The 12,279-nt window shown below is 60.9% G+C and overlaps 3 protein-coding genes across 3 annotated transcripts; all 3 read left to right on the top strand.

Annotated features, from left to right (window-relative positions):
• Positions 1-641: 641 nt before the first annotated feature.
• Positions 642-2,489, top strand: LSCM1_05225 (uncharacterized protein; the record flags this gene model as incomplete). The annotated part of the gene is made up of 1 exon (XM_067322698.1): positions 642-2,489. One exon carries the CDS (start codon positions 642-644, stop codon positions 2,487-2,489), a length of 1,848 nt encoding a protein of 615 aa, XP_067178063.1.
• Positions 2,490-4,157: 1,668 nt separating this feature from the next.
• On the top strand, positions 4,158-5,939 carry LSCM1_05224 (uncharacterized protein; the record flags this gene model as incomplete). The annotated part of the gene is made up of 1 exon (XM_067322697.1): positions 4,158-5,939. The coding sequence occupies one exon, from the start codon at positions 4,158-4,160 to the stop codon at positions 5,937-5,939; it is 1,782 nt and encodes a 593-aa protein (XP_067178062.1).
• A 3,552-nt stretch (positions 5,940-9,491) lies between these two features.
• LSCM1_05223 (uncharacterized protein) lies at positions 9,492-11,558 on the top strand (the record flags this gene model as incomplete). The annotated part of the gene is made up of 1 exon (XM_067322696.1): positions 9,492-11,558. The coding sequence occupies one exon, from the start codon at positions 9,492-9,494 to the stop codon at positions 11,556-11,558; it is 2,067 nt and encodes a 688-aa protein (XP_067178061.1).
• Between the last annotated feature and the right edge of the window lie 721 nt (positions 11,559-12,279).

Raw genomic sequence — 12,279 nt, 5'->3', positions numbered from 1 at the left:
GTGCCTGTGCTATGGCCCGTGCGGTCTGGGGTATTCTGTCTACCCATACACTGAAATAACCTTCGGCCGTGCCAGAGGATGGGGTGACATGTGTGCGCCTGTTGCCACAAACGAGTTCGGGAACGAAGTGACTACAGGCGCACACATACTTCGATGCGCACATGTACGCCCATGCTCATGTGCGCGTGCGGTTATGCTGTGCGCTTAGTAAGAATTGCTTCGCCAGAAGCATGCTTGCGCAGTACTTGGTGAACCCACGAAGGGCGCGCATGCAGCGTGGCAAGCGGTCGGCCAGCGGCATCTCTGCTCACTCGAGCACGTCTGACGGAATATTTCGGTGGCATGTCATCTGCACAGGTGCGCCTTTTTCTCTCTCTCCCTCTCTCTGTCGCCCTCTTCTTCCTCACCTTCTCGTCGAAGTCGTGACCCTCGGGCGGTTGCTCACAGTACCAGGCTAGCGGCCACCACAGCCCCCGACGTTACCGCGAAAAGAAGGTACGCACCCACACATACACACAGAGCGAGAGGCGCACTCTGAAGAGGGACTAAAGGGGGGAGTATCCGCCCGGCCACCTCTCACGCTGCCGTGACCCCATCACTTCTTGCAGCTTCCACCTATCCAACTCAGTGGCGCTCCGGGGATGAAGACGATTGCGCTCGTCTCAGGTGGCAAGGACAGCATCCTGGCGATGCTGATGGCATACCGCTACGGCCACGAGCCTGCCGTGATTGTGAACATGACCCCCGTCCTGGACAGCGACGGAGCGTCAGGTTCGATGGCCGAGAACGGCGCGCAGGGGCACGACATCGACTCGTACATGTACCAAACTGTGGGCTTTGAAGCGGTGGAGGCGATGGCCGCTTGTCTTGGGCTACCACTCCGCCGCGGGTGTGTGAGGCCCGGCCGTGCCAAAGACATGTCGTTGCTGTACTCGGATCAGCCGCCCGAGGAGGACGAAGTGGAATCGTTGTACGCGCTCATCAAGACCGTGAAGGCGGAGTTCCCCGAGGTGGAGGGCCTCACCAGCGGCGCCATCCTCTCAAATTATCAGCGCAACCGTGTCGAGTGCATTTGTGACCGTCTAGGGCTTGTATCCCTCTCATACCTGTGGATGCGTCAGCCCGGAGAAATTCTGGACATGGTGCGCGAGCTGCATGTGCGGGCCATCTTGGTGAAGACGGCATCCATCGGTTTGGTGCCGCGCCAGCTCATTGGAAAGACTCTCGAGGAGGTGCGCCCGACCCTGGAGAAAATGGCGGCCCTCTATAAGTCCCACCTCGCTGGCGAGGGCGGCGAGTACGAGACGACCGTGCTGGACTGCCCCCTCTTCCTCTCGGAGCATCTGCGTGTCCGATCGCTAAATTTGGTGATGCATGACGCCAACGATATTTCGCCGACAGGTCACGGGCTTCTCACTTTCGAACGAGTGACCAAGTCCGCCGAGCAACAGACACAGGCGGCGGAGCTTCTGGGGCGGCTGCGGGCCGGCGACATCACATTTCCCTCTGACGTGATGCCGCTGCTGCGCCGCCTTTGTGTTTCTCCACTCACTCCTAGCGCGACAGTGCCCGTGTGCAGCTTCGGAGAGACCATTGCCTCGACGCTGCCCGGGACCATCAGCACCGCTTTGTTCTTGGAATCCGGCAGTGCCGCCGCGAGGGATGGGATGGTGCATCACACCTACACAGACCCTTGCGATGCTGGGGGTACAGCCGCGGAGGCGCTGAGAGGGTGCCTTGCCGCGCTGCAGACATGGGCGACGGAGCACGACCTCACCATCTTCTATTATCACGTCTCGCTCCCCGAGTCCTCCTGGGAGGTGTTGTGCCGCGCTGCGTATTCTGCGGAAGTGTCCCATGTGTGCCCACCCGGACTTATTGTCACGGTTCCTGCCGCATGCTCCCAGGCCGCTGCCGCGCTGCAAGCCGAAGTGCTCGCCGCGCCAACGGAAAAAATTCAGCAGCAGGTGTTACACGCGCAGAGCCGCAGTTGCTGGGCGCTTGGCGAGCCGGGGCCGTACTCGCAGGCTCGTTGCGTCTGCCTCGGCAATGGGGCTTCGCGATTGTTCGTGAGCGCCACACCTGGACGTGTTGCCGTGACGAGGGAGGTGGCCACCCTTGCGGACCTCCCTCCTCCCTGTCGGGAAAGCATTGGTGCCATGGTGGGGGCCCAATACGGTGAGGAGATCAGGAAGGCAGTAGCCGACATCATTGCACAATTCCTTGTTGCCATTTCGAACTGCGAGCGCTATCTTACGGTTTTTGGGCGCGTCTTCGGCGACGTTAGCCGTGCGACTGTGATCGTCACAGAGGAAGTGCCCGTGGCGGTGCTACCCGCTCTCTGGCAGTGGTCGACGCGGAACACAGGCGCGCTACCGTTCGAGCGCGTCTGCGAGGTGGTCGTGGTCAGCGCCTTGAGCGGAACGGAAAAGATTCGTGTGTCGATGGAGTGCGCGGAGACGAGGGAGGCAGAAGACGAAAACGCGTGAGCGCGCCCACCTGAGGAGAGGACTGGAGAGCGCCTCTCTCCTCGGTGCCTGACTTCCTCTGTGTTGCTCCTCTGATGCTGCAAGGTAAGCGCAGCATTCATCGTCTGAGGCAACTGAATGCAGTGCAATGTGGGGCGGCAACGCACAAGCTTCTTTTCGGCTAGTCTGCCCTCGCCATCGTGCGTCCGCGCGTATCTCTTCTCTCTGCGCGGGTAGAAGCATGTGGCTTCTTTATGTGCCGCCGCCGCGAGAGGCGAGACTCGTGCTGCGTGGGTTGGAGGGGGGTGGCAGAAAGGATGACGCGCGCACCGCTTTGCGCAGGCGAGACGAAAGTGCCTCCTGTCACGGCTGACGCGTACGCCTTGTGGCGTCTTTTCGCCTCGTTCTGGTTTCTCTTTTAATGCCTTCAACGTTTAACGGCGTGCGTCCCGTTGCTCCACGTGCCACACGTGGTCCCTCTCACTTCACGGATATTGCTCTTACACGCACGCGCGCGTTCACCTTCTCGCCCCAGCCGCTCCTCTCACGCGCGCTGTCAGCAGCGAAATGACGTGGCTTGAGCCGCCCGCTCGTTTGCGCACGTGTAGCAGCATCTGGTGTGCCATGTGCACGTCGTACAGCATTGCAGAGGATGGCAACAGAGTCGGCAGTGCGTGCGTGCACGTGGTGACGAAATGGAATATACACGCCACAGTGCGAACAGAGGGATACGAGAGGGACTCGATGCCTCGGTATTGATACACCGCTAGTCTCACAGAGGAGGGCGGGTGGTGGGGATGTGGACGCTTGCGGAAGACAAAGAGCACGACAAGGAGAGAGAGGGAGGGAGGCGAAGCGAAACTGTCAACGTCGCCTTGTCCTTTGGCAGCTCCCACCCGAGCAGCAGCGATCCTCTTCCTTAGATGGCGGCACTCTCATGCGTCGAGCTGATGAGGTAGCGGCAGTGAGCAACGTACACGCGCGGTATACCTTTATGAGTTACGAATAGCAATTCTGCTACATCGAAGTGTACCTGTGCTGTTCCCGCGTGCATCTCGTAGTGCATCCTCTCCCTCTGTGCGCACGGTGGCTCTCTTCTTTCTCACTCCGGTGCTCTAACCTGGTGACTGCACGTACCCTTATGAATATATATATATATATACATATATATTTCATATATTCCCCTCTCCCTCCCTTGGGTTCTGGGGACTTGTCCTAGTGATGCGGCCACCGTGGTGCCGACTCACCCACCCCCTTCCTCCAGCTTTTTGTTGAGATGCGCATTGCTGCGAGCAAGTGCAGCCAGATCCACTTTCCGCACGCGAGTGCTGTTCCTCCCTCTCATCTCCTACCCACTCCCCGCCTCTTAGACCGCCTGTCTCCACCCTCCTTCCCCCTCCGTCCAAGGTGCTAGAAGTGCTCGCAGTCACTTCACTCGCAACACATAAAACGCTTGCTGAAAGACATACACCTCCTTCCACCCGCCTCTGCTCCTTTCGCGCTTGCCCTTTACGAAGCACCTTCTGTTGGCGGTCGCCGTCCCTCTCCCTTTCCCACCCATCTCCTCACCCTCCTCTCCCCGCCCCCTCGGCACCCCCTCCCCCACCTCCACACGCCGACCTGCCGAGGCGGTATTTCCCGCTCCGGTCTCCGTCTCGCGTTCGATCCTTCACGTTTCACAGTTTCGCAATGATCTCCAGCGACGCCGGGTCGACCAGCGCCTCGACACACGCGCCATTTGTGTATGTGAATGGCGACCGGCTGTTGCTGATGGAGGACTACCGCCTACCGCTGTATCAGTACTTTCCTGAGGGCACGAAACTCTTCGACTCCACACATGTGCCGCCGCGTGAGGTGCCGCTCTCCACCTCGGTGGAGGAGGCAGGTGTCACGTTGCCGAAGCTGCGGCCGAACGCGCAGTACCACGCCTTCTTCAAAGACCCCCGCACCGGGTCTCTCTACGCGACAGCCACCAAGTACGTCTGCATCTACGTCTCCAACCTGCCCTTCAATACGACTCCTGAGATGCTGGGCCGCTACTTCGAGACCTTCGATATGGTGAAAGAGGCGGACGTTTTTCCATGCCAACACGTGAACTGCAACGGCCGCGGCTGGGTCATCCTGCAAGACCCCAGCAAGCTCCTCATTATTCCGCGCGTTCTGCAGTTCTACGGGAAGCACTTCATCTACACCGAGCTCAGCGACCGTGAGCCGGCGAGGGAGAAGCTCTACCATATGTTATCGGAAGCGATCCTGCCGCCGCCGCCGCCCCGCGCCCATATGATGCCGCACCGCATCGACGCCCCCCCTCCACCACCACCACCACCACCGCCCGCTCCGCAGCACAGTCCCAACGTTCCAGCGCCGCGCAGCAGCATCATGGCGGATCGGCGCCCTCCACCAGCCGCGCTCACCCCCATCGGCGGCGGCCCAGAGTACGACGGCCCAGCTCTGCCCGCACCGCGCAGCCAGCAACGCTTCCAGGCTTCTTCCACGCTTTCGACGACCACAGCAGTGGCGCCGACCGCACCCGCGACCAGTTTTCTTGCATCAACAGCAGCGGCAGGCGCCCCGTTGCTGTGCAACGGGGTCGCGCATACGCTACCGGCGGCGACGTTTATTACGTACATCACCGACAAGGACGCCGAGGACGCGGTGCGAGACGAATACTTCTGGCCCAACCCGGTCTTTGCAGAGGAATTGCAGAGCTGCATGGAGGCTCGGGGCGCGGCCATTGTGGTCTTCCTCATTTCGAGCCCCCCCACCGTCTTTGGGTACGCGCGGGTGCTGCCAAAGGGGGCACCAGGGTGGCGTGAGGCCAAGACGTGCCCGATCGAGTGGGTGCTGCATCACTGCGCCATCCCAGAGGTCAACACGCGTGCGCTGGATGGGCTGTTGCTCTTTAAGCAGCGTGACGGCTCGCGGCTAAGGCCGGAGGCCGGCGCCCAATTGCGCGACCTCATCGACTGCCATGCTGGAAAGGCAGAGCCGCACGTGGCACCGTCGGCCCCCGGGCCAATTATACCGCTGCCACGGGGGCGAGGCGGGGTCGTGCGTGGTGCACGTAGCGTTGCTAGGCCGCCACCGCCGCCGCCAATGGGTCGCGGACGAGGCGCCGGTGGCACAGTCCCTTCTCCGGCTCCCATCAGCGAAAGCGGCCTTGCCATTCCGGTGCCCGCCAGCCGACGAACACAGGCGAACAACAGCACCGCAAACGGATTCACCAGTGCGCTAGTCAGAACCGGCAGCGCTAACTCTGGCGACCGATCGCCGACATCGTTGTCAATCAAGCTGCCAGCACCGGCCTCCGCGCAAGCAGCCGCTGCTGCTGCTGCTGCCACTACCGTAGCACCAACATCTAACGGAAGCGGCGTTGGCGGCAGCAGCAACGGTAATAGCTCGAGCCACGAAGGCATCTCCTCTCCCGCCATCCCCCCGGCGCCCCGTTCCAGAAAGCCCTACGCTCGGTGAAGAAGAAGCCTCTTGAGCCGAGTACAGGAGTGGTCCTGCAGAGAGGGGCGGTGAGACCAGTGCCCATGATCGTGGCGGCAGGCGGCAGAGGTCTTTGTGCGCTTGATACCCCCTGCTTCCCGTGCCTTTTTCACTCTCGCGTATCCCTCAGTGTGCTTACGCGGACCTGTGCGTCTTCAGTCCTCTGACTGTGCGCGCAAGTGGTGTTGTGTGATGGCCACGGCGCTAAGCACCCAGACGACGAGGCGCACACCAATACACATTCACATATAGGCACATACCAGCGCCTTACGACAAGGGTGCGGGTTGCTCTCCCTTTACCCCACCGCGCTCCTCTGCCTGCACCCGCCTTCGCTCTCTCTTCCTTCCCTTGTCATGCACTGCACCGTATCGCCAAGGCGTGCGCCGTGCTCGGACCCCCCCTCTAATCATCACAGTCTTTTCTTTGCTCGTACCTTTTCTCACTCTCGCGTCTTGTCATTCGCACTTTCCCTCCCCGCGTGCAAGTGCTCCTCGTGGCGATTGCGTCTGTTTGTAAAAGTTCGTCCCGCCCGCCCGCGTAGTCCCTGCTACCTCTCCTCTCCTTGTGAGTGTGTCTGTGTGCCTTTCCCTCCTCGCTCGCGCGCGCGGCCTTGGCATCGGCGCCCTTTTTGCTCAACTCCGCATGCCGATGCCTCATTGTGGACGCTCTAGCGCCTTTGTAGGATACAACAGAAGTTTTCTATGGGGTTCCGCTTCTGTGTACAGGTGTATGTCTCGGTGTCTGAGCAGATGTGGCGGGGCTGTGTATGCGTGTCTGTCTGTGTGTGTGTGGTGTCCTTCTCCACACCCCCGGGTACACACACACATAAATATATATATTACACACATCCTGTCGCCTGTGCACGCAAGTGCGCCCCGCCAGCGCAGATCTGAAAGCGCCTGCGCACGCACGACTCCCTCGCATGTCCTTCCCTCGCTGCCTCCTCGGCTCTTCATGAACGTTCTCTTCTCTAATGCAAAGATGGATATAACGACCCTACGCATAACAAAAGAAGCAAAGGCAAACTCACCCGGCCCATCTGTGAGAAAGCGGGGCGCTCGTGGAGGCGGAGACATCAGCATCCATCACACAGGCGAGAACGGAGAACGCCTTAGCTGTGCGTATGTTGCACCATCTTTCTATCGTCCTTCACTTTCGGCTGGCTGCACTCTCACCGCTGCCTCTCTTCTCCTCCCCTCTTCATGTCTACACGCAGAACACTGTCGCCTCCTCTGTCGCCCACCACACACAGCCGCACAGGGGCCTTTCAGGTGTGCGCGGCCAATCGGTGCCACTTCGTTAGTCTGTCGATGCTGCGCACTGCTATTGTCTGGACAGAACATCGCGTTTGTGTCTTTGTTTGCCTACCGCTCTCTTTCCACCCATCATGACATCGGGGAGGGGGGACCTCAGTGGAAGGCGCCCCTTGAGAATCGAACGCCCCCTCAGTGTAGGAGCGCCATGTGCAGCCTGCAGAATGTCCTCACGTACTGCGACAGGCTCTTGTTGCTGGCGCAGAGGGTGACGCTAGGGATGTGGCGCAGAGGAGGAGGGACCGTCGGTGCGCTTGTACCAGCGAACGCTGAGCAGTGCCAACGAGCCGGCTACTTCGCGCTCACACCGAATGCAGTTCCCCTCTCGATGGGCGACTGGCGATAACCTTTGCGTGCGCGCAGAGGCACGTCAATGCCGCAGGCCCCTCGACTTGGCACGCCCACTCTTCATGAAGGATGGCGGATACAGGAAAAGTCGGTGCGTTCCTTTGCCCAGAGACTTGCAGCGGTTCAGGTGGCGCAGCGCACGCGTGCAAGCCATCCAGGCACGCCTCCTGCAGCACCCCCGGAGATGGAAAATGCAAACTGTGCAACGATCTCCTGATAGCGGCGTGGTCGTGCAACAGACGCCAGAATTTCAAGGCGCAAACATCGCCCGGAAGGCGCGGCCGAGCGCCGTCGTCATCTTGCCACACGTTCAAGCAAAAACCCCAGACGCCAGCCGCCCCGGGTTGGTAGGGCGGAGGGTGTGCGACGTGCACATCCCCATACACGGACGGCCCGCTGGTCAACGGCGCGTCTGCCGCTAATGTGACCCGAATGCCTCCAGTCGTGCCACCGTCATCCCCCTTGTGCGCCGCCAGTGCGAATCGTCGCTGCGGCACATAGCGGAATGGATTGAAGTAAAGCGAATTGAGGCGATACGCGGCTTTAGCGTCGCGGACATGATTTCCGATGGCCCTATCCTCAAGATGGGTGACTTCCTGCTGGGGGTGGGGTGCGCTGACATGCGAGTAGTTCGCCCCTCCCTCCTCCTCCCCCTATTCTGTGCCCCCCCCCCCACCCGGTGTCCTCACGGATGACGCTGTCGGGCGGGGCCCTAGACGTGACGTGCATCGGATGCCGGCGCGCCATGCACCGATGCCCGTGCGGTGTCCTCCTCGCCGCAAGCTCACGCGGAAGGCATGCGGAAGGGCAACGGAAACCGGCCGGGCACAGTGCAGGGCACGGCGAGAGGTGATGTGTGGCCGTGCGTGTCGATCTTCTCATTCACGTGCGTGCAGTGGGCACGCGGCGGGCCCAGCGCGGGAAGGCGGCCTCTGGATGCCGTCTCCATCGTACCTGAGTACACCTGTCTACTAGGTACCAACGCTCTCTCACGACGGTGGCGTCCGCACCGCGTGAGTAGGCACGAATGGGGCGGAAAGACGAACAAAGATGAACCCACGGCTGAGGCGCTCAGTGCCAAGTGCGCGAAGAGTCGTGTGGGGCCGGGGAGGCGTCGTGATGAGTAGAAGGGCATCAGCGAGGGCCGAACGCAGCAACACCCTTTTGGCGATGACGGAAGTCATTACGCTCGTGATGGTGATGTTTGTGGCCACTGTTGCACGACCCCTTTCCAGTCTTTCCCCTTCACTGCTCACGACGAGTGCACAGAAGTGGAGCTGCTCCTGCGATGACGAAAAGGGAGCGGCAGCTCGCACCGAGGCGTCGGCCTCTGCTCTCACACCGTTTCAACGAAAGACGTGCAAAGACAGCACGCACACGCACAGACGCACACTGTCGAGTGCTCATCCCTACAGGTGGGTGGGTGGTGGAAGGGGTGAATGGGGCCAAACAAGGCTGTGGGAAACGGGCGCGTCTGCAGTCATGCTCATGCGTGTGCATTTATTTTTTTTTCTACGTGTAAAGGGTCTGTGTGTGTATCTCAGTGCCGCGTAACAGCTAAGCGGCCCTGCGCGTGTGTGCACCAAACCCATCCGCTGTTGCCCTTCTCTGCCTCTGCCGACTCCCTCCCTCCCTCTCCCCTTTTTGCCTCTGTCCTGCATAAGAAGACCCTTCGAGCGGAGTTGCGCGTGCCCGCGAATACATACGGGCACGCCGACATCGTCGTCGATGCACGTATCGGGAGGCTCTACAAGCACTAGCAGATCCACAGACATATGCTCTTATAGAAACAGACACAGATACACGCAGGAACATATACACCTATACATAGAGACGCACACGCTTGCCAGAGGGGCAGGTAAAGCAGAGATGCCGAGGACCTGGTCGTTCTCAAGTGCGTACACGCCGCCGCGGCGGACGCTACCGTCGCCTTCTCCCATGGCCGCCGGTAGTCGTGTCGATGCGCTGTTTGGATTGCGGGCGTGCGTGCCTTTCATGGACGACACGGTGCTGTGCGATACCAGCGAAGGCGACGAAGGGGGCGCGGCGGTGCTCTCTCGAGGCGCCTGGCCAGAGAGGGATAGTGACTGTTCTCACCAATGTCGAGCCTGCCGCGAAACGCATCGTTTGCGAAGCTCCCTTAAACAAATCGAAATGGAGTACGTGGCCGAAATAGACTCCTTGCGACTGCAGCTGCAGGAAGCGACGGCGCAGCGAGCCGCCGCAGTGACGGAGCGAAACGACGTCCTCGCCTCTGCGGACGCGGCAGCCGCGCAGATGCTGCGCATGGAGCAAGAGGCCAAGTCTCTCGGCATGGAAGCGATGACGTTGTCGCGGGAGAGAGAGCGACTACGGCTGCGAGTGCAGGACCTGGAAAGAGAAGTTGCCGCTGCTGAGGAGAAGCACGAGGGAGTTGCCCGTGCCGTCCTCGAGAATACGGAGGCGGCGGTGCGTGCTCACGTCGAAGTAGCGGAGGAAGACGAGACCCTGCTGCTGCGGCAGCTTTGTGACTCCGAGGTGGCGAGAGTCCGAGCGAATGCGCACGGGGCATGTGGCCAAAGTCTCAGCGGCTGCGCTGGTGCTGCTGGTGGGGGGGCTGCTGCGAAACGGGGCAGCTCCCGCGCCAACGCCTCGAGCAGCTTTTCTCCAGAAGTGCCATTGCTAGGGTCATCTCGGGAAGGCTGTGAGCGCCGCATGAGCTCGCCGCGTCCCTCGCTGCGGCGGTCTGTGACGGCGCCAGTGGACACGCAGCATCTTGCTGACTCTCCTTACGCCTCGGCAGGGCACAGTGGAGTGAGAAGTGATTCTGCCACCACCCACTGCACTTTCTTCTCTACAGCACAGACTGAAGCCACAATCCCCGCGGACGGCGATTCTGCGGTTGACAGGATCAGGCGACTGGAGTGGACCCTTGAACAGCAGCGAAGCTCCTATGAGATGCAGCTGGCAGAGGAGCGCGCTTTGACGAGTGAAATGCAAGCAGAAATCGACGACCTTATCGAGAGCGAACTGGTGTTGCTGGAGGCGAATGACCGTGTTGCTGTGGAGAGGGATTGGGCAGAGGCCGTCGGCGAAGCTGTGCGGTGCCTTTTTCACAGCCATTGCGCGTCGCTTTGCTCAGCGCAAGTGACGTCGAAGGAGACCCTGACAGTGGATGTGACATTACCCGAAGTCTCGCCGCTGACCAGCGCCCGCGCGTGCAGCGGCAAAACGTTTGAACAGAATATGCCCACAAAAGCAAAGAAGGCATCTCTGAAGTCTGGAAGACCTGAAGTCGAGCCCGCGGTGTGCGAAGCACTTTTGCCGGAAGTGCTTGCAGGTGTGGCAGGCCCGTGGCGAGGCGTGCACGACTTCAACGACAACATCACCCGCTGCCACGCCGCTGTCGAAAGCGTGGGCACCCGGCAGCAGAGGATGGAGGACCTTCTTCAGCGAATACTTGCCGAGGTGGCGATTCAACGCCGTAAGGCAGAGGAAACGCAGTCGGTGTTGCGCCAGCTCACACGTGTTCCCCTTCACAACGACGGGGCACTTCTCTCGGGAGGGCATGTGGAGGCAAATCCGAAGCCGCTGATGCCGGCCACAGCGGCTTCCGCGAGTGCAGAGGATGATGCACAAACGAACGCACCCGACAGCGTCGTTGATGTGGATCCTGCGCCGCCGCTGCCCAAGGAGACGCAGCGGAAGATCAGCGCCGTTGGCGTCACTTTGCTGCCGCATTTTCTTCACACCTCGACAGGATCTGCCTCGCACGGGCTCTCGCCGCGGCTGCCTAATGTGCAGGCCGTCGAAGCGGCGGAGGGTTCGTTCGACCCACACCGCATTCGCGTCGACGCCAGCGTGGCGCAGCAGCAGATGGCGGCGCTACTCCGCCCAGACGGACTTGGCTCGTCGTCCGACGAGGAATCTTCGCAGACGTCATATGACGCGTATTAGTGGTTACCGCGCTGCATGCTTACCCAGCTTTCTTTTAGCCGTACTCTCGTGGCAGGTGGCCCGTCTCTTCAGCAGATGCTGACTGCACACGTACGATATGGCGAGCAGCCGGGCCACGCTCTTGTGGCTACTCGTGCGCTGCCCCACTCACGCGGCCGGTGCGATGAGCGCGTTGGCCTCTTCTCGCCCCCCTCTGCTACGCACATGTGACGGCCTCATACCACCAACCGAGTTTCTGTCAACGCATTCCTCTCTGCCTCCTCCACCGCCAGTGCCTCATTTGATGGAAGCAGAGGTCACGGGGAGGGGGAGGCGTAGGCGAATGCGTCAGCGCGTACGTCCACATGCCTGCAGAGACAACTCGCAGCGCCAATCGCTTTTCGTGGCGGTGACGGCTAGGGCATCACAGTCCTTCATCCCTGCGGGGAGAGCAGCGGCTGCAGAGCGGCGGGGAGGAAGCGAGGTAGACGTTGCGTGTCAGTCTCTGTGTGTGTGTGTGCATGTGTGCGTGCTTGTGTTTGACTGCAGCTCATGTCTAAAGCGATAATGGCGACGCTGAAGCTCTTGGCCGCCGCTCACCGCTGGTGGCAGCCATCATTGGCGCCCACTTCTTCCCCTTTCACTACCATACACACGCCAGCTTCCTCGCCGGCCTTCTTTCTTGGAACCAACGCAAGCGTTCGCCTGCGCCACCACAGCCGCATTCTGATTTCCCTTCGCC

The sequence above is a fragment of the Leishmania martiniquensis genome, chromosome 25, assembly GCF_017916325.1.
Source record: "Leishmania martiniquensis isolate LSCM1 chromosome 25, whole genome shotgun sequence".
Classification (NCBI taxonomy): Eukaryota; Euglenozoa; class Kinetoplastea; order Trypanosomatida; family Trypanosomatidae; genus Leishmania; species Leishmania martiniquensis.
This window is presented reverse-complemented; position numbering and strand designations above follow the sequence as displayed.